At 41.3% G+C, this 20,724-nt stretch overlaps 1 protein-coding gene across 1 annotated transcript; it reads left to right on the top strand.

The window, feature by feature from the left end:
* Window positions 1-1,750: 1,750 nt before the first annotated feature.
* Window positions 1,751-20,257, top strand: cnnm3 (cyclin and CBS domain divalent metal cation transport mediator 3). Its single transcript, XM_076986438.1, has 15 exons — window positions 1,751-3,375; window positions 3,465-3,608; window positions 3,725-3,883; window positions 4,551-4,720; window positions 5,206-5,302; window positions 5,605-5,735; window positions 5,962-6,088; window positions 7,350-7,417; window positions 18,072-18,180; window positions 18,309-18,342; window positions 18,548-18,617; window positions 18,707-18,887; window positions 19,038-19,205; window positions 19,472-19,608; window positions 19,724-20,257. The coding sequence occupies exons 1-15, from the start codon at window positions 1,983-1,985 to the stop codon at window positions 19,961-19,963; spliced, it is 3,228 nt and encodes a 1,075-aa protein (XP_076842553.1). The 5' UTR covers window positions 1,751-1,982; the 3' UTR covers window positions 19,964-20,257.
* The last annotated feature ends 467 nt before the right edge of the window (window positions 20,258-20,724 follow it).

Here is a 20,724-nt window from a genome sequence, read left to right as displayed (position 1 = left end):
AGAGGATACGTGTCCAGTGTTTATGTACCGTTTGAATTATTTATAAAATATTTTATGGCCTTTCTGAGAGGTCTGTAAAGAGAAGCAATAGACAGTTACTTCTGACAGACTACGTTCTGATGGCGTTTTGCATATCAGTTTTGCACAAATGGGGGTAATGTCTTGAATTTTACCTCAGTTGACATTGCATGTGTACAGAAATATTAAAATAGTAAATGTTAATATTTAAAGTGCATTCACTGCATTTTAAACCAAAATGTGTATGATCAAAAAGAATTTTCATAGGCATACAGTTTTAGTCCATGTGTTATTGTTTAACATGACCAAAGTTATCACACCACATTTATATTCACTGGTAAACTCAATGGCCAAAGACTTTTGCCTTTTGATCTGCCTGTATCTCTTTCATTGCAACAACCTTGCTGTTGGCTGGGTTTAAACTATGGAAGTAGCTCAGAACTAATTAAATTCCTTTGGTCTTGAGGTCCAGTCCAGTAATCTGCCTTTAATGTTCACTTTTCTGGAGCAATTATGCTTGTGTTACTATGTTAGTAACGCTTTCACTCCCAGTTTAGTTAAAGGGGTTTTTGTGTGTCGGGGGGGGGGGGGGGGGGGGGGGTCTGTTAGTTACACTTTCACTCCCACTTGAGGGTTTTTTGTGATTCTGTGTTAGTGACACTTTCACTCCAGATTGTGTTAAAGGGTTTTTTTTGTTCTCTCCCAATGACTTGTCTTCAGTTGATTTGTGAAGGTTAAAGATCGTGAACACAGCCTAAAGGCAGAGTGGCCATGGTGCAAGATTTACTTTGACTGTTTGTGATCATGCATCTCATATGTTGAAGGCCTTGCCTAGCAAACTATCATAGCTCTTTCCACCACCCAGCTACCCCATACATTTTCAGGACATGCTTGTCTTCCATGCAATCTATATTTGCCATATCAAAAGCTCATGTTTTCCACTTTTATGGAAAAAAATATTATATTCATATTATATATATATATATATATATATATATATATATATATATATATATATAAAATATAATTAGATTATTTACACATGTGTGACTACTAGGTTTCCTTAACCCCATACATGTCCATTACATGGTCAGTGTTGCAGAGTTATTGATTTTGAATTTACTTGCTTTTTTGCAATACACTGAGATTTAACATTAATACATGGCGTGCTCTATTTTATGGGGAAAAAGAATGTAATGAGCAAATGTACTGTACCTCTAGTTGTCTCTGACGGTTCTATAAAGAATGCGGATAAAGATTGCAATAATAATAAACCTTATTCCTTCTGTTTGTTTGGATAAACTTTCTCCTCTGTATTCGCGTACATCATTGCCCCTTAGGTTTGTAAATAAACTACTGTTTCGATTATTTTTTATCGTAATTTTATTAATGTAGTTACCGATATTTGGCTGTAAATTCTCTGAGAGAAGTCAGTCTTGCGATAATGTATCCTAAATAAAACTGCAGTTATACGCGACTTTGCCTAGTCGCATTTTATGTAGCAATCTCCACGTTTTTCATTCTTCATATATTGTCTTTTGATTAGAGGACCAAAATTGGTTTTAATTGTCAGATCGGTGCCCTTTCAGTCTGCATTAGCTATAACTGCGGGCATTTTCTACTTACCCAGTTTTGTTTATTTCACGTTTACCGAACATGCCACAGTGGGCGTGGCTTTCCCTTATCGCACTCTCCTATTGGTCACAAAGCCTGCAGATCGCATTGGCCCATGACGGACTACACGTAGTTCCGCCATAAAGATGTACATTAGCTCCTTACTGGGGATAACAGGGATGTTTGTGTGAATGTTTTGGGGTCTTGGGACTTCTTAGATCCAATATGGCGCTGAAAGCGAGGACGTTTTCTTCGTTATTTTCATTAGGAACAAAACAAAAGTAGGAGGGTAGCACAACGACGGGCAGGTGTCACATGATTTGGAAATAACCGAGCTGCCCAATTCCAATATGGTGGCCAGCTTGGCAGACATACGTTTCTTGTGGATTATATTGTTCGTGTGCGGGTTCGGGTTCGGCGCCCGCAGCCAGCAAGCCCCGCCGCACGTTTTCGGGTTGCGCTTAGAGGAATCTAACAATCACGTGTATATGCGCGAAAGAGTCATTATTGCTTCGTACGGATCTAGATTCAAGCTCCGATTATTTGGTTACTACCCACTTAATGGGACTTGGCCGTGGGTCGCATTTGCTGGTGAAACTAAAGATGTGCAGGCAGGTGCTGTTTGGACCCCAGAGGATCCCTGTAAGCAAGATAAACTAAGAAATTCCTCCGCTTTCCAAGTCCACGGGGAGTTTGAAGCGGACGACGAAATCAGCGGCTTGATTGAAGTTCACACTGTGGAAAGAAACATCTCTGCAGCCACCAAACTAGAGGACGATGAACGGCCGGTTTTCTACCACTTGTGTATTTTCAAAGAACCAGACTGGCAATCGGTGGGGTCGGACAGATTACGTGTAAAGTACCCCGATTTACCCCCTGATTCTGTTCCCACCTGGGGTCTCGCGATAATCACTATTGTACTCTTGTTTATTTGTGGGGTGATAAGAAACTTAAATCTGAGTTTGCTTTGGCTTGATCCTTTGGAACTATATGTGCTGCATAGCTGTGGCTCTGAAGATGAGAGACTGTTCGCCAAGCGACTAGAGCCAATTCGGAGGAGAGGCAACTTTTTGGTCTGCTCGTTATTGGTTATATGTGCCCTGTGTCACTCTGCGCTTGGTGTGCTTCTTTACCGCGCCTTTGGCTCCGTCTTACCCGCTGTGTTCACGTGTGGTGCTCTCATATTCTTGCTTGCCGAGTTGTTGCCTCACATAATAAGTTCAGGCTATGGATTCCACATTGCTCCGGGCATGATATGGCTAGCCCAAACGTGTTTGATTGTAACCTGTCCACTGTCTTGCCCCCTCGGTCTGCTTCTCGACGTAGCTTTTCGTCGCGACGTAAGCACGTGTAGTGTACGCGAGAAAATAATGGAGATGATCCGGTCTAACGTTAATGACCCTTATAACGAGTTCGTCAAAGAGGAATTCCGCCGGGGTACGTTGAGGACCAAAACAGTTGAAGACATATTGACCCCTTTGAAAGACTGCTTTATGCTACCATCTACAGCAGTGCTGGACTTCAGCACCATGTCTGAAATTATGCAGAGTGGTTACACCCGTGTTCCCGTGTATGAAGAAGAGAAGTCAAACATAATTGAAATCCTTTATGTAAAGGATTTGGCCTTGGTAGACCCTGCAGACTGTACACCCATGACAACCATCACAAAATTCTATAATCACCCTCTGCATTATGTCTTTAATGACACCAAGCTGGATGCGATGCTTGAGGAATTCAAGAAAGGTAAATAAATGTTAAATGTGCTTCAACAGCACTACTGTTATTCACTCCTTGCATCTACTCTGTGGTCCTGATCCTTTTTTTCCCCTTAGGGAACTCTCACCTGGCCATAGTACAGAGGGTGAACAATGAGGGTGAGGGAGACCCTTTCTATGAGGTGTTGGGTCTGGTCACGCTGGAGGACGTGATCGAGGAGATCATCAAGTCTGAAATCCTGGACGAGTCCGATGGCTACAGTGGGTACCGCATCTATCTCGGATGCCTCCTTGTCTCAAAAATTTAATGAGTTCAACGTATTTATCCCTAAAGACCTGCTGACTGGCCTTACCTTGAGTGCTTTTGTTTTCTGAAGTGAACATGAAAGTGAAGCGTCCTCCCGCCCAGTTAGAGATCCCTCTGGAGCCGCACTCTGCACAGGAAGAGTTCTCCCTCTTCAAGGAGCCGGATGGCGAGCAGAAAATCCGAACGTCCCCACAGCTGCTGCTCGCCACACACCGCTTCCTCTCCAGAGGTGCTGGCAAACGTCTCTGCAGGGGGTCTGAGGCGTTCGCTTAGAGGTGTTTGTGCAAGTGTCTGTGTGAAAAATGCATGCTTGGAATTGCTCTGTGGCAACGGTCAAAACTAACCTTTCTGTTGTGGGCAAATAAACTAGAAGACTGACCAGCAAAGATATTTTTACTAGCCACAAGACTTTATTTGTATTGTGTTAAGGTATGTTTCAGCTCACAAAGTAGTTATGCAAGTGGTCACTGGCTGATGAACCGTTATAGTTTTTGCACCAACGTTTACCCACATTTAGAAACCGACTGGTGTTCATTTTGGGTCCTGGTAAATAATATGGTACACGGTACATTCTGTGGTTTGAGTTTGCACATTGCCAATTATAGTGGGGTTCGTATCCGGGGCCACCTGTGGGCGTGATTTGGTCTTCAGTGAGTCAGTGTAACCCAGATCCTTTTCTCCAAATTTGAACTGACATATTTTGCAACATGCAGCCCAGGTGAATTGATGATTTACTCCTAGCACAGTACTGCAGTACCTCTTAATCACAAGATGATTGTTTCAACCTGTACTGATTTCTAACTGGCTTCCACCACTGATCATTAGGCTACGTTGTGATTTTGGTACACAAATATAGAACCCGGTCCTCACTCACCATGATTTCCCTCCTTTTCCAGAGGTGGAGCATTTCAGTCCCCAGCGTGTGTCTGAAAAAGTTCTGTTTCACCTCTTGCGGCACCCAAACGTCAACCAAGAAGTGAAGTTTGACCTGAGCAACCGACTAAGTGCGGACCACTACCTGTACACACGGAACCACCCCGTGGACTATTTCATTCTGCTGCTCCAGGTGAGCAGGACGGGGCACTAGAACTTCTGCTGGGTGTGGTCTGCAGTGGTGGGTGGCTGAGTGCGTCTGTCCTCTTGTAGGGTTGTTGGAATAAGTGGACACTTTGACTATCGATAAGATTTCCTGCATATCGTTCACTTTGCAGAACCTGTCTTTGTGCAGAGATGTATCCCAGGAACAACAATCAGTTGTTGAAATTGCAGCACAGGGACTTGTGGGATTTGTGAAGTGCTGTATGCACCACTGCTGATGGGGGGGGGTGGATCTGGGTATTTCACACGTGCGTATGGTAGTTTCCGTGAGGTATCCTCAATGCCTTATCAATTAGCTTCCACGCAAATCCAGTTGAATCCAGTTTTGTTTCCTGATGTATCCAAATTGATTTCACACTTGTAGCAAGGTTCTCACATGCTACTTGTAATACATGCTTTTAAATGTAGTGTGTGTGTGTGTGTGTGTGTGTGTGTGTGTGTGTGTGTGAGTAGGGACGTGTGGAGGTAGAGATTGGAAAAGAGGGCTTAAAGTTTGAGAACGGCGCCTTTACATACTATGGTGTCTCAGCGCTGACTGCACCTTCCTCTGGTACGTCATGACTGTCAGATTTATCAGTCCACCAGATTCAGTTCTGCCTTCACATGTGGCTCAAAATGCCACTAAATGACACGACTGACCATCACTGTGATGCCCACCACAATAAAGAAAGTAGCGGTCACTCACTGTCTTTGACCACTGCTACATTTGATCGTTTATCCACCACAGCTGATCAGTATATTTAAAAGGTGTCTGCTAGCTGAAGTCAGGTTTGTTAGATTTGCATGCTGGGGTGGAAACCGATTTTGTGCGTGCGTGCGTGTGTGTGTGCGTGCGTGTGTGTGCTTGAGCAGTGCATCAGTCTCCAGTCTCCACGCAGCACCACTCCCCCAGAGACCCCTTCGAGCTGGGAGATGCCACCAGCCCGTCCAGCTATTGTCCTGACTACACGGTCCGAGCCCTCACCGACCTGCAGATCATTAAGGTGAGCAAGTAGAGGAGGTGACTGTGTTGGTTAGCAGCTGACGTAGCTGTTCAGCTCTGTGGTGCTGGTGATGCATGATGAGTGCAGTTAATGCACAAGCCTGATGCTCTTGATCTGGTTCCCAGTGTGTACTTAGACTTGTCCATACAAACCCTTACGCAATATAAAATCCTATTTTGTCAGCACAACCTCTAAAACCACTAGTCTTTATGCTCATGCCTTTCAGGTAACCCGACTGCAGTACCTCAATGCCTTGATGGCATCTCGGGTGGCGCACAGCCCTGGTCTACCTGAAATTAAGATCTTGCCCAACAGCCAGACCAAACTACTAAACGAGAAGAACACTACCCAAGGTACAGAGTGGTGATGCTGGTGTTGACGTGCTGAGCACAACCGTAACACGTGACATTTGAATCACACTTGCTCTGTGAGTTAACAGTTATAGGCATGCCATATGGATATAACTGTAGTGCTGATTGACACGTGAGTTAATTATGGAACAAAGCTGTTGAACTGTTAGATGACGACTTTGGTTTCACTTTTAAATCTGTTTCTCTTTTCTCTTGTTTTTTATTCTGTTTCTCCCTTAATCACAACCTAGACTTTCCCCTTCAGTTTTTATTATTTGATGCTATTGACATCTACTGTTAGTGTACTTTGCATGAGGTAAACACAAGTTCAGTTCTTAGCATGAGTTTCCACACTGTGTCTCATCTTTACATGCACTGTACATTGCACAGATGTCTGTGGGCCACAAGCACTACACGTGCATGTTGTTTTGCTCTAAAAATGTTCCCTCGACATAGTTAACAGAAATAAGTTGCCTTGGTAACCATCCCTGCCCTCCCTTCTGTGAGGCAAAGATTGAGTTTCTGGTTGTGGTGAAACATTTTTCAGAGTAACTCGTTTTCATTTAGCTCTACCTAATTGCATGATTGTAAACTAACAATATACATTTTATGCAACATAAAATCTAACATCTGTGCCCATCAACTATTTCTGGGTCTGCTTTTGACTCTATTTCCCTGTATCATCGTCCGGACATCATGCAATCAGTCTAATAGAGACTTAAAAATATATATTTCCCCCATAATTCTCCCATTTATAGATGTGTTTTTGGCATTCTTTGTGTCTGTCTTTCCGATTTTAAGTTGTAATGTATACAGTCTAGTTGCAGACCACGAACCGAAGTCTCTCTGGCACTTGTGTTTCTTTCTTCTACCTTCTTATACCCAAGAACTGCTGCTCCTCACTCTGGTCCAGCTGATGAAGGCTTTATAGACCACTCCACTCAAGCCTCATCTGCAGTGTTTTCAATGCATTATTGACACAAAAATTGTCCTATCAGGGGCCCAAGCACCTCGTTGCTGCTATTTAATTATTATTACATGTTCCCTGTTTAAGTTTTTGTATTGTTTGATTTCCTTTTTAACCTAGTGTTTACACTAAAGGTGCTTTTAAACTAATGCCATTACATTCAGCTTATGTTCTGTGATGTTCGTGAGTGCTGCTTCTCTGAGCCACACTGTGAGTGCGAGCGTGCCCGAGCGTGCGGGCGTGTGCTGGCATGTGCTGGAATCTCATGGATCCCCTTCACTTTGCTTGGCTTTGCAGGTGCAAGCAGGATCCAGGAAGGTGGGACTGATGAGACTTTGGCCCTTAAAGAAGCTATCAGACTTTCTGTCTAACCTATTTAACTTCAGCTCACTTGAAGGTTTGAGTTTTAACAGCTAGCTTGACTTTTGGCATTACATTTCCCTTTGTCTTGTCTTGGAGTACTTTATCCAGATGCCATGAGTCTTTGTGGGTTTGTTTGTTTGTTTTGTTTGTCATTTTGAGATATGGTCACTTTGAGATGCCAAGTCCCCTACTTCCTGTGCCCTCCACTAGGTCACTTCCTGTCATCCTCTTTCCTTGCTACCCCTGCCGGTTTAAAGTGTCACATTGTCGGTTGAGTAATGCACTTGCCTTTCACATATTTCTGTATTCCCCTTTATGTGTGGGTTCACGATCGGTGTGGTCTTACATCAGAGCCTTCATAGTCTGTTGGTAGAAGCCCCCAGTACTCTAGACCTGCCTCTTATTTATGTGCCAGTGGACAAGTTAGTCCGCAGGGACAGCTCTGGGTTCTGGGATTGCACTTCAGATGGGAACACACTGCATAACTCTAACCCCCACCCACCCCACCTTACTTACCATATGCAGACTTGGATCTCATGTTACAATTTCACTGTTGCAACCTGTTATGAGCAGTTCCTTCAATTTCAATCTACAGTATTCAGTCCAGTTTTTCAGTGTGGTGTAGCGTATGGATGGCAACCAACCATGTCTGTGCTGTTTTAGCCCAAAGCTGAGTAGTGACTGCCACACATCCACTGCTGGTCTGGACCTCAACCACAGCATGTTCACCCAGTCATTCCTCACCAGAGTATGACTCCAGTCACCTGACAAATCTCGTACACACCAGCCAAAATATATAAACAAGCAGAACAGAATTAAAAAACTTCATGTATGCATTTTTGCACATGGATTAGCTTAAACTGCTAACTGTGAGAATTTGCTTCCAGAAATGCAGGGTGATTAATTGCTTAATCAGGTGTGTGTTGTGGGTGCAAGGTACAGTATTGCTGTAAAAAGAGGTGATTGTTCAGTAGTGAAGGACCATTTCAAGTTGGCGTCCTTGAGCCTGCATATATTTGCTAAATTCTGTGAGTGAATGTTTCCATCTTTGTTTTCAGAATGCAGTGTTCATCAACTATTTCTGGGTCTGCTTTCAACTCTACATTTATCTCTCATTGTCAGAATATCATGTAACATTTACGAGGTGCCCCAGAATTCTGAGAATTATTGCGACATAACTTTGAACATGTCAGTATTTGGGGGAGTGCAGGGAAAGATTAAAATCCGTCCATAGGAGTAAGATGCTTACTGATTTGAACCCTTATATGCACTAACATTAGTTTCCTGAGATTCCTTGCTGGTAATAGCCATTCCCAGCATGTTTTCATCAGCTCGCGCGGACCACACTGAAGCCTGAAGTTCAGCATTGATGCAGTAATACCAGACACCTGCATTCCTTGTAAGACATTATAGCTGCGTAGTTGATAAGTTAGCACGTGGTGTGCTTTTTTCATAGCCACTTGCAGACCATTCTGTTTATAGAGCCAGTTATACTCATATATCAACATTCATTAAGAAAAGTTTAATGGCCTGATTGTTTTAATGACAATGATTTTTAATGACATGATGTCTGTCAACTTCAGCTCCTCTTCCTGGATATGTTTGTATGATGTGACATCATAGTGTTGCTGGTTTTTTTTTTTTGTTTGTTTGTATGTTTTTGTTTTTTTTTCTTGTTTTTAAATTTTTTTTGGAAACAAATGGATTCACAATTTAGTTTGTTGTTGATTTCTACATTTGATTGTTTTTGTATTCTGGATTCTTTTTGGTAATGGGTATGCAAACATGAGCCGCCTTTTGGGGGACTATTAGCTCTTTGCTCTGATTCAGCAGGACTGTTCTCGTCTTTCCTTTTGTTCTGGACACATACGTTCCAGACTGTTAGCTGGTGTGTTAGTAAACACTGAGAAATGCACTCCGGTGTGTCATTTTATTTTGAATGAATGTTGATCTAATCATAATGAACATTTGCTCTGAGAACTCGGAGTGCAATCCCAAGTTAATATTTTTATATTATACATTGTACTCTTTGAGCAGTCGGTTTATATTCTCTTTAAAGAATGAATGTATATAGGCAAAACTTCTTTCTGGCTCTGCTATATTTATCTGGAAAAATTTATGGAATTGGGATCAAATGGAATTTATCTGTTCTTTCCTTCTTGATAGGATAGAGATTGCTGTATATTAATTTACTTAAATCATAGAATATATTAATGGAGAATAATTGCTGGCAGATGTTTTGATTTTTATAATTTTTTTTCTTCTTTAGGTACAAAACAATTGTAAGCAGGCATTTTTAATAGCCGTTCTAAACCTCTCTGTAATGTTGAATACTGCTTGTTGCATTGAATGCTCCCAGTTTCAACTGTTTCTTAGGAAATAAAACCAGACCAGTGTGTAAGTTGAACTTTGAACTGCTTGAAGCTGTTTGAAATGGTCATATTGGGTATAAGTTGAATTTCTTGCTCCACCACTAGCTGAACCTCAATTACACTGTTGGGCTCTTGGAGAATTGCACAGCAAGACTGAATCAGTATAGGGATTCATTGTTAATTTTATTATTGTTGTTATTGAGATGCAGTTCCAAAATTCACCTGATGAGGGTGTGCACTCCTGAGAATATAAACACTGCGGATGTCTGTGTAGAAGTAAAGGGAACAGGTCATCTTGCAAATTATTGTCCAACATTGTTGGCTTATAATATCACGGTAGGTGCAACCGAGTTTAATGAAAGGCTTGGTTACTGCTGAAAGCTGTGTGAACTGGGAAGAGCTCTGAGTGAAGCTGCTTAGCTACGTCATGGCAACCGGTGTCTTGTAATTCTGATTCTATTCCATAGTTCTATACCTCAAACAATTCCGTAGCCCTGTGGGTTTTACTCTCAGATGTTTAGGGTTTAGGGTCATAAGCATTTCAGTTACACAATTACTTCATTGTATGGTTCATGCAAGTTGTGCAGAAGCTAAAGCCTTGCCCTTACAACACCTGAGAGGACAGAGCATCTGTACGCCCTCACATCAGAAATAAACTGCTCATAAATCTGGCCTTTCAGAAGGACAGTAATGTTCTATTTTCCAGTTTTCTATAACTACATATAAAAGCTTTTCTGTTAAAAAGGCATTCTACAAACCAGTTTCAATGTTATATATAGGCCTATATAAATATATACACTGCTCAAAAAAAATAAAGGGAACACTCAAATAACACATCCTAGATCTGAATGAATGAAATATTCTCATTGAATACTTTATTCTGTACAAAGTTGAATGTGCTGACAACAAAATCACACAAAAATCATCAATGGAAATCAAATTTATTAACCAATGGAGGCCTGGATTTGGAGCCACACACAAAATTAATTCTGGGGCAGTCGTGGCCTGGTGGTAGGGAACTGGTCTTGTGACCGGAAGGTCGTGGGTTTGATTCCCAGACCTGAGGCCATGACTGAGATGCCCTTGAGCAAGGCACCTAACCCCAACTGCTCCCCGGGCGCCGGGCTAGGGCTGCCCACCGCTCTGGGCGCGTGTGATCCACAGCCCCCTAGTAATCACTAGTGTGTGTGTTCTAACTGCACAGATGGGTTAAAAGCGGAGGACAAATTTCGATTGCGGTGAAAAAAATCACAATTGACAAAAATATGGCTTTTTTTTTTAGTGGAAAAACACACTACAGGCTGATCCAACTTTGATGTAATGTCCTTAAAACAAGTCAAAATGAGGCTCAGTATTGTGTGTGGCCTCCACGTGCCTGTATGACCTCCCTACAACACCTGGGCATGCTCCTGATGAGGTGGCGGATGGTCTCCTGAGGGATCTCCTCCCAGACCTGGACTAAAGCATCCGCCAACTCCTGGACAGTCTGTGGTGCAACGTGACGTTGGTGGATGGAGCGAGACATGATGTCCCAGATGTGCTCAATCGGATTCAGGTCTGGGGAACGGGGCGGGCCAGTCCATAGCTTCAATGCCTTCATCTTGCAGGAACTGCTGACACACTCCAGCCACATGAGGTCTAGCATTGTCCTGCATTAGGAGGAACCCAGGGCCAACCGCACCAGCATATGGTCTCACAAGAGGTCTGAGGATCTCATCTCGGTACCTAATGGCAGTCAGGCTACCTCTGGTGAGCACATGGAGGGCTGTGCGGCCCTCCAAAGAAATGCCACCCCACACCATTACTGACCCACTGCCAAACCGGTCATGCTGGAGGATGTTGCAGGCAGCAGATCGCTCTCCACGGCGTCTCCAGACTCTGTCACGTCTGTCACATGTGCTCAGTGTGAACCTGCTTTCATCTGTGAAGAGCACAAGGCGCCAGTGGTGAATTTGCCAATCCTGGTGTTCTCTGGCAAATGCCAAGCGTCCTGCACGGTGTTGGGCTGTGAGCACAACCCCCATCTGTGGACGTCAGGCCCTCATACCATCCTCATGGAGTCGGTTTCTAACCGTTTGTGCAGACACATGCACATTTGTGGCCTGCTGGAGGTCATTTTGCAGGGCTCTGGCAGTGCTCCTCCTGTTCCTTCTTGCACAAAGGCGGAGGTAGCAGTCCTGCTGCTGGGTTGTTGCCCTCCTACGACCTCCTCCACGTCTCCTGGTGTACTGGCCTGTCTCCTGGTAGCGCCTCCAGCCTCTGGACACTACGCTGACAGACACAGCAAACCTTGCCACAGCTCGCATTGATATGCCATCCTGGATGAGCTGCACTACCTGAGCCACTTGTGTGGGTTGTAGAGTCCGTCTCATGCTACCACGAGTGTGAAAGGACCACCAACATTCAAAAGTGACCAAAACATCAGCCAGACAGCATAGGTACTGAGAAGTGGTCTGTGGTCCCCACCTGCAGAACCACTCCTTTATAGGGGGGGTCTTGCTAATTGCCTCTCATTTCTACCTGTTGTCTATTCCATTTGCACAACAGCAGGTGAAATTGATTCACAATCAGTGTTGCTTCCTAACTGAACAGGGGTGGGTTTCCCGAAACGTTCTTAGCGCTAAGTACTTCGTAACCTCGTATGAAACGTACGAGGTTAAGAAGTACTTAGCGCTAAGAACGTTTCGGGAAACCCACCCCAGGTTGGTTTCACAGAAGTGTGGTTGACTTGGAGTTATATTGTGTTGTTTAAGTGTTCCCTTTATTTTATTTTTTTCAGCAGTGTATATATATATATATATATATATATATATATATATATATATATATATATATATATATATATATATATATATAGTGTGTACTTTTTACAGTAGATAAAATGGAATAAAAAAATGGAGACAGTGTTTTTGACTTTTAAATCAATTTTAAACATGTGATGATTACAAATGTTCAGAGTTTGTAGAGTTGTCACAATTATATTAAAACTTTAGTTTACATTTTGTACTTCAGAATTGTGCCTCTAGGGGTCAGCTTTTAGCATGAAATACAGCTTTCAGTTCATTTCATGCTGTAGGTATCTTGGCTCTTTATGGGGCCCTAAGGAGAAATTTTTTTGGGGACACCCATACCACCACATCAGCACCAAATTCTTATGTAAATAAGATCATCATGATATCTTGGTGCTCTTAGTCCTTCAGACTAAGAAAGCATTCCTCCAGATACACTATATTGCCAAAAGTATTCTCTCACCTTCCTTGACTCACATATGAGCTTAAGTGACATCCCACTCCCCTAATCCATAGGATTCAATATGACGTTGGTCCACCCTTTGCAGCTAGAACATCTTAAACTCTTCTGGGAAGGCTGTCCACAAAGTTTAGGAGTGTGTTTATGGAGATTTTTGACCATTCTTCCAGAAGCTCATTTGTGAGGTCACATACTGATGTTGGACGAGAAGGCCTGGTTCTTAGTCTCAGCTCTAATTCATCCCAAAGGTGTTCTATCAGGTTGAGGTCAGGATTCTGTGCAGGTCAGTCAACTTAATCCACACCAGACTCTGCCATTCATGTCTTTATGGACCTTGCTTTGTGCACTGGTGCACAGTCATGTTGGAGGAGAAAGGGGCCAGCTCCAAACTGTTCCCTTAATGTTGGGAGCATGGAATTGTCCAAAATGTCCAAAGTGCTGAAGCATTCAGAGTTCCTTTCACGAGGGGCCAAGCCCAGCTCCTGAAAAACAACCCCACACCATAATCCCCCCCCCCCCCCATCAAACTTTACACTTGGTACAATGCAGTCAGACAAGTACTGTTCTTTTGCCAATATAGTGTATATATTGCATTAAGTTAAGTGAGACCTTAACAGTTGTAACCTAGTTACAACACATCAAAAAGCAGCTTTACAAGCTCACAGGTCCACATCCCTAATTAGCAAACATGAGGCAACAATGTCAAGGAAAAACTCCCTGGGCAGTTTAGGAAGAAATCTTAGGAGGACCAAGACTCAAAAGGGAACGCATCCTCCATTGGGTGGCCCAGCTAGGAGAAGTCCATATTTATAGTTCTATTTCTAGGCTGAGCAGTTACAGTCAATGTGGATGTTGGGCTCCTGGTAGTGTCTACTGGCAGTCAATGTGGATGTTGGGCTCCTGGTAGTGTCTACTGGCAGTAACGGTGCATCTGCTGGTGGCATCGACACATCCACAAGCCATTTTCTAGGTTTTATGGAGTTGTCTTTGTAGAAGCATGTAAGATACAAAATACAGGTTAAATATGTAAACATATATATATCACAGTCATGATGGCTCACTGAGGTTTCGACCCAAATCATCCACATCAAATTATCACAATTAGAGTTGCACAACATGGCTGGATGACAGCATCAACATCTCAGATTACCAACAGACTCAATGACTGGGGGCCCCCGAGCTCCACACCTTCACATGTAGTTCATATGTAGTACATTAACTGCTGCATTTTGATCTACCTGGAGCTTGAGTAGATTTAGCACTGGGCAGAGAATGGTAATGGTAATTATTAGCTGTAATAGTTAATTTCATACTTTAAAAGTACTATTACTGTACAGATATAAGTGTAGTATTGGTATAATTCCTGTTATATACTGTAATGTATATATAATGTGGGTGGTGTGAGCAGTGTTGCCCCCAACCTTGAAATGAAACCTACGCCACTGTGTGCAGGTATGTGACTCACGGCCAAAACCAAGGACATAAAGTGGAATATGCCTGCAGCTGTTCAGGTGTTCTGCTTATTCTCATAAAGCTTAATATGCAGTTTGACGCTGCAGGAAGACCTGTACAAATGATTCAACAAATCCTATACCTGTTTCCCTTTTCATTAACTCCAGTTTAAAATTTGTACAAATGAAGGTAACATCAAAACATCACTACATTAATGTATTTGTTTATTTTTATTCTTTATTAACTAGGAAAACCAGCTGAAACATGTTTCTCATTACAGTCAACTGGGAGGCTTAACATAGCAGTGACAAATGGGTCTGAAAGCCCATTATTTAGACCAAATAATTTCAATGCCAACAATAATTTGCAAACAATATTATTTTGACTCATTTTAATTAGGAGAGCTCTGAGTTTATGGAGTTTGTAGCATTTGCTCTACTTGACATCATAGAGGAGCCTAATTGGTGTTATTCATTTAGTCCTTTATGATGCAATCCATGGAACCCACATGCCTGTCTGTGTCACATCCTCCAGAAAAAAAAAAACCCCAAATAAAACAGGAAGGGCCATTCTTTGTGTGTGCGTGTGTAATTTTACTGTGGTTTAAGTGAAATTTCCCGGCCTTCGATGAGCACATCTTCAAGTATCATAGTAAATAACTTCTAAATTGTGCTTGTAAATAGGTGTAATAAGTGTATACTATAATGTAATATATAGTATTATATATAATATATTTAATCTGAGTTTTGCTGTCATTCTATTTCATGGAAGTTCATGGGAGTGCATAGCTGTTACAATTTAATACATTTAAATTGAAATGTAATAAGAATACATACAATTCAATAAATAACCTGTTTGTTCTGTACAAATTAGTCTTCAGAATATATATATTTTTACACTTATTTCTAAGATACTTATAATTATAAGTATTGCCAAAATACTTTATTTTGGAAGTGATGCAACAGCAGCATTTTACGTTAATGTTAATTTATGACATACATATGACTTTTCCTCACAATGTAGTTGTGACTGTCACACAACAGTTTCTGGTCTGTGATATATTTCCTATATCATATAACAACCATTTGGAAAGGCAGTAGCCATCAAACATCTCAAATTTGCATAAAAGTTTTGTTTTGGTTTAAAGTTTGTTTTAAAGTTTTATCCCTTACTGCAGGGTGAGCTTCTTCTCCTAAACGGGTCCTCAGATAAGTATCGTTAAGGGCAGATGTTATGGGGTTGGCATGAGGTTTATGAAGGCAGGTTGCCAAGGTATGTCCTAAAGTGGTATCAGATACGTTAGAGAGCGTGGTGTCAGGGACGTAGGGTGGGGATCTGAGAACCATAGGTATGATGTCTTAGTGTTGCATCACCATCCCTAATTTCCTTCTAAGGTGAATCACCACTGAGAATGTTTGTTTAGTTTATTGTGTTAGGTTTGATCTGGTCCTGGAAAACTGGTTCCGTTTGGTCAAAGCAGAACACAAGGTGAATATAACTTTTTGTGTTACTTTGTGATTTGTAACGTGTGTTATTTGCAGTGTTACTTTGTGATTTGTAACGTGTGTTATTTGCAGTGTTACTTTGTGATTTGTAACGTGTGTTATTTGCAGTGTTACTTTGGATCATTGCAGAAAAAAGGGAAGCATTTGAAAGTGAGCTTTTGCATTAATGTGAAATGTTTTCCTGCTTACCGCAGACTTTAAGATGGTAAGATAAGGAAGTATTAACTAACCTAAAATGTTTGGACACTCCTAAACACATAGTAGCAGTTAAAGGCTGCAGTGTCTAATGAAAACTCAGAAAATCCATTATGGTGTAGAATTCCAAACTTTTGCTGTTTTTCCCTACTTCAATGAAAGTTGGAGAGGTTACATAGATGACACAGCTAATCCACAACTGTGGGAAAACCCAGAGTGCGCTTTTTAAATATTTATTTTATATGTTGTCACAAAGCAGCTTAACAATTGCATGGGTCCAGATCCCTAATGAGCAAGCCAAGGGTGACAGTGGCGAGGAAAAACTCCCTCAGCAGGATTTAGGAAGAAATCTTGGGAGGACCAATACTCTGATGGGAAACCATCATCTACTGGGCAACCCAGCTTTATTCTGTATATCTTCTGTATACTGTAGTAGTGCCTAAAGAAATCATCACATCATAAACTCTGTAGATGGTCTAGGTCAGGGGTACTCAACTAAATTTGTCCGCGGTCCAATTTTGGCAGATACCTGTGACCTGAGGTCCGGTGCGGCGGGGGTGGCGAACGTAATCTGGCCAAGTTGTTGAGCGGGGGGGTGACGAACGTAAGTTGTTGAGCGGGGGTGGCAAACGTAACACTCGTGACGGAGTGTTTTTTCAATAGCCCTGAAATAAATGCTCCCGTTTTTTATTTTGGTCCGTATCCAGTTAATCAGGAATGAGATTGGGTCCGGACAGGACTGCGTTCGGGTCCGGATCCGGACCGCGGTCTGCCAGTTGAGTCTAGGTCTAGGTTAATTGATGATCTAGATCTAGTAATTGATGATCTAGCAAGATCATGGAAAGTGCTGCAGGAATTCACAGAGAGCCTGACACACCAAGGAGGTCACAGAGAGTCCATTCTTACTCAGATGCAATGTTTGATAAGTCAAAACTGAGGAGAATTCTGAGAAAAAAATCCTAAGGAAGTAAGTCTTCACTGTTCACTTTAACTGTTGACTTTTTCAGCTCCTTTATTGAGAGTGTTGTTTCATTTCCTTAATTTCATTGATTCCTGAAATGTAGAATAAAATCTAAATAAATGTGAATTTTTTTCAGAATTATCCCAAAAAGAAGTCTTTGCTTTCTTTATCTAATGAACAAAATGACATTATCCTTCTGTATAATTAATAATACTTTATCAGTCCTCTACATTATCTACATTGTCTCTACATGGTCGTATGACTGCATTATTAGTAGTATTAGCAGTACATGTATAAAAGTGGTCGCTGTAACATCAGTGGTGATATACATAAAATTGCAAGTATTAATAAATACATTAATTTAATGTTAACCAACACTATAGGACCAACTCGAAATTCCAGTAATACTACATCTTAGGTAAGGCAGAATCATTGTCAAAGTCAGAGCCTTGTTTCATGAAATACTTTAAGATTAATTTGTAGTTTTACTGTGCTACATCACTTACATCACCAAGGCAATTTATACTGCAGCTTGTCTGTGCATCAAAATAACCAAACTTTGATGTCAGCCCCTCAGGACGAGAATTAATCCCCTCAACCTTAAAGCATTTTTTATCAGATAAATCCTGCAAGGTGTGGTTTTTAAAGAGTTGCAGGATTAAATGTGAGTGGACTTAATGTAAAGCAATGGTGAAAATACAAAAAAATCTTAATTTTGAGACAGTATTACAATTATTTTAATCTAGCCTATCCAGGGGTGCAGTGCAAAATTTCAGGGCCCCACCACAACAGGCAGGATGGCACCAAGATAGCACCGGTGCCTACATACCGCAACACACATTATTTACACATCAAGTCAGGAACAAAGCACCAGTGACGTCGATGCTAATGTTGTGCAACATTCCACCCACTTCCTTGCTAGAATTTCCAAGCGTACGGCTATAAAAGCTGTTATACAACAGTGGAGAGACATTGGCTTTGTATAACAAGAGTGAACTTGCAGACTTGCAGTTCTTTTAAGATTCCTTTAGGTTAGTGGTTCTAACATTCTGTACAGGTGTGTATATGGATGTATGGATATTTCAGTTGGTCTTTTAATTTAAACTTGTACTTATTTGTTTATCAACTAAATTTTTATGAACTCTGTTACTTTTTTCAGAAATGGAACAGACGGATTTGTTCAAGTTAGAAAGGTAAGTTTCCATAGAAAGCACTTCATGACTGAATGACTTGATCAAGTAATCCTATAAGAAACCAAATTTGAAAAGTGCTGAGATATGTAGAAAACTCATAAACCCTATAATGCCATTAGAAGTATTGCTTTATATTTATTTGAGTGTTTTTCCTATAAAACTCATGTTACATTGCATGATACAGTATTTAAATTACATTTAACAGCTGCATTGAAGTTGACAGTGCATTCGAGTCTGTCAACATGGATTTTGATGAGCCGGATTGTCCTGGGATGGTAAGTCCTCTATTCATTTTAAAATCTTTAGGGACACATGTCGCAGAGTGAATGTATCGTGTCCTTAACTGAGAGTGGTGTTGTTCCAGGCTGGCAGGTGTGCTCTGCATGAAGGTATCCAGATTGAGATACAGGAGCAGCCCTGCAGCATGCGGCAGCTGGTCACCATCGTCATCGCTATGCAGAAGTTTAAGAGCCATCAGAGAGTCCAGTCTACAATGTTCACCGATCACGAGCTGCTCAACATCATCATAGAGAACGTGGCTGAAGGTACCACCCACTCCCTCTCCCCTTCTCTTATTTCTCTAGCAATATTAGTATCAACCCAAACCCTATTCTGATACAGAAGCATGTCAGATGTCTCTGTTGTGAAAGAGAGGTTCATATTGTTCCTGGAACTCTTCCCTCTCTTCCTCACAGAGAGCATGGCCAAGGTGATGCACTCTCATGTGTCAAACACATACAACAAGCAGAAGACCGGCGTAATGTGCACCGTGTGTGACAAGCTCCAGAAGAGCTTGGTGAAGAGCTCGTTTGCTCCAGTTCTCCAGGCTGTTACACTGCAGGCTGGCAACCTTGACAGAAGAGGTGAACTCCCATTAAACATAATAATTAATTAATCATGCTTAGAATAATTGGTAACATGGCCTGAATACAGAGTTTGAAGTTTCAAATGGATGCTCAATCATCAGTTTCTTCTGCATCTGTGTATATTACCCCTGCAATTTCATCACTGTAGCTCTCACACTGTAATGTAATACTACATTCCCCATTCATCTGCTTTTTGGCCCCTGTCGCCCTTGACATGTGTATTGTAAAATACAATACTAATAGACCTGAATTGTTTTCAACAGTGTGGTTGAACCTGTCAAACTACACCTCGCCAAGCCACACTGACTCTCGAGGCCAGCCAGTGTGTTTGGGAATCGCAAAGACCAACTTGTACCTCTCATGCACAAACCTATCTGGGACCCCCACTCTCAGCATAGAAGTACGTACACACACTCACGACCACATCATGGGAATGCACCTCCATGCAGTGTTCATATGGCTTGGGGAGATTTTATGCTATGAATAGTAGAGGTAACATTTTCTGTATGTTTTAGGAAATACAAGACAAAGAGACCCTCAAGATCATCAATACAAACAATGAAATGGAACGGTTCCTCTTCTATAGAAAAGGCACAGGGGCCTCCATTAACACCTTTGAATCAGTCAAGTATCCACACTGGTTCATTAGTACCACCCAGACAGACTACGACCCAGTGGACATGTGTGAAGAAACCAATGCTACTCGTCTGAGGGCTTTCACGCTTCCTGATCAGAAACCATTCGATGATAATTAGACTTCAGAAAACCAATTTCCAGTAAAGTATGTACTAGGTACAGTCTTAAAAGCTGGAGGTTTGATGATGTGTTGTTGCCACTGGTCACACACACATCTGATTGACAGTCAAATTATGCATATATGCATAGATCATGTATTGAAATTTTTTTTCCTTTACTATATAATTTAGATTGTATGTTACTGTTTCTAAATTATTTATTGTAAAATGTATCTTTTTCATAAATATTTATATTTATTGTACAAATATTATTTTATGTTGATACTAATATTGAAATAAAGTGTTGACAAATAAGTGTTTTCTTATGTGTGGATTTATGTAGATCCCCAGAAATAGTTTGCTGTTCAAAAGTTTTTCAAATGTCCCTGATAAAAAGTTAAACAGACAAGAACTAAAACAAAACATAAAGAATTAGTTGTTGATATATCTATTGAGGGATATATTGACATCAAATTAAATCATTGCATCTAAATCGAATGCATCTATGTTCCCTTGAGCACTAAGATCACGAAAGTCACGTACATAGGGAGTTAAAACAATAGAGTCATTACCGAGGGAATTGTGAAATTGTGAATAGAATTGAGTGCCAGGTTAACACTACAAGCCTCTATAAAAACTACACTAGTATAAAGGATGCTGTAAGAATCCAGTGATTTGGTAGTAACAGTTGTCCAATCACAATGTCACAAAACTAACATTTAATTAAAATAATTTAATTTTGGGCAAAATCACACAATTTTGAATAGTGTTTCCTGGCATGG

The sequence above is a fragment of the Brachyhypopomus gauderio genome, unplaced genomic scaffold (genome assembly GCF_052324685.1).
Source record: "Brachyhypopomus gauderio isolate BG-103 unplaced genomic scaffold, BGAUD_0.2 sc47, whole genome shotgun sequence".
Classification (NCBI taxonomy): Eukaryota; Metazoa; Chordata; class Actinopteri; order Gymnotiformes; family Hypopomidae; genus Brachyhypopomus; species Brachyhypopomus gauderio.
The sequence above is the reverse complement of the archived record's forward strand: the minus strand, read 5'-3'. Positions and strand labels throughout refer to the sequence as shown.

Bases quoted from the DNA above. Each gene is read 5' to 3' on its own strand.
- cnnm3 (XM_076986438.1), top strand. From the start codon at position 1,983: ATGGTGGCCAGCTTGGCAGACATACGTTTCTTGTGGATTATATTGTTC. The intron at 7,418-18,071 runs GTCTAACCTATT...CTTCCTTGCTAG, and splicing joins AAGAAGCTATCAGACTTTCT to AATTTCCAAGCGTACGGCTA. The intron at 19,206-19,471 runs GTGAACTCCCAT...TGTTTTCAACAG, and splicing joins TGGCAACCTTGACAGAAGAG to TGTGGTTGAACCTGTCAAAC.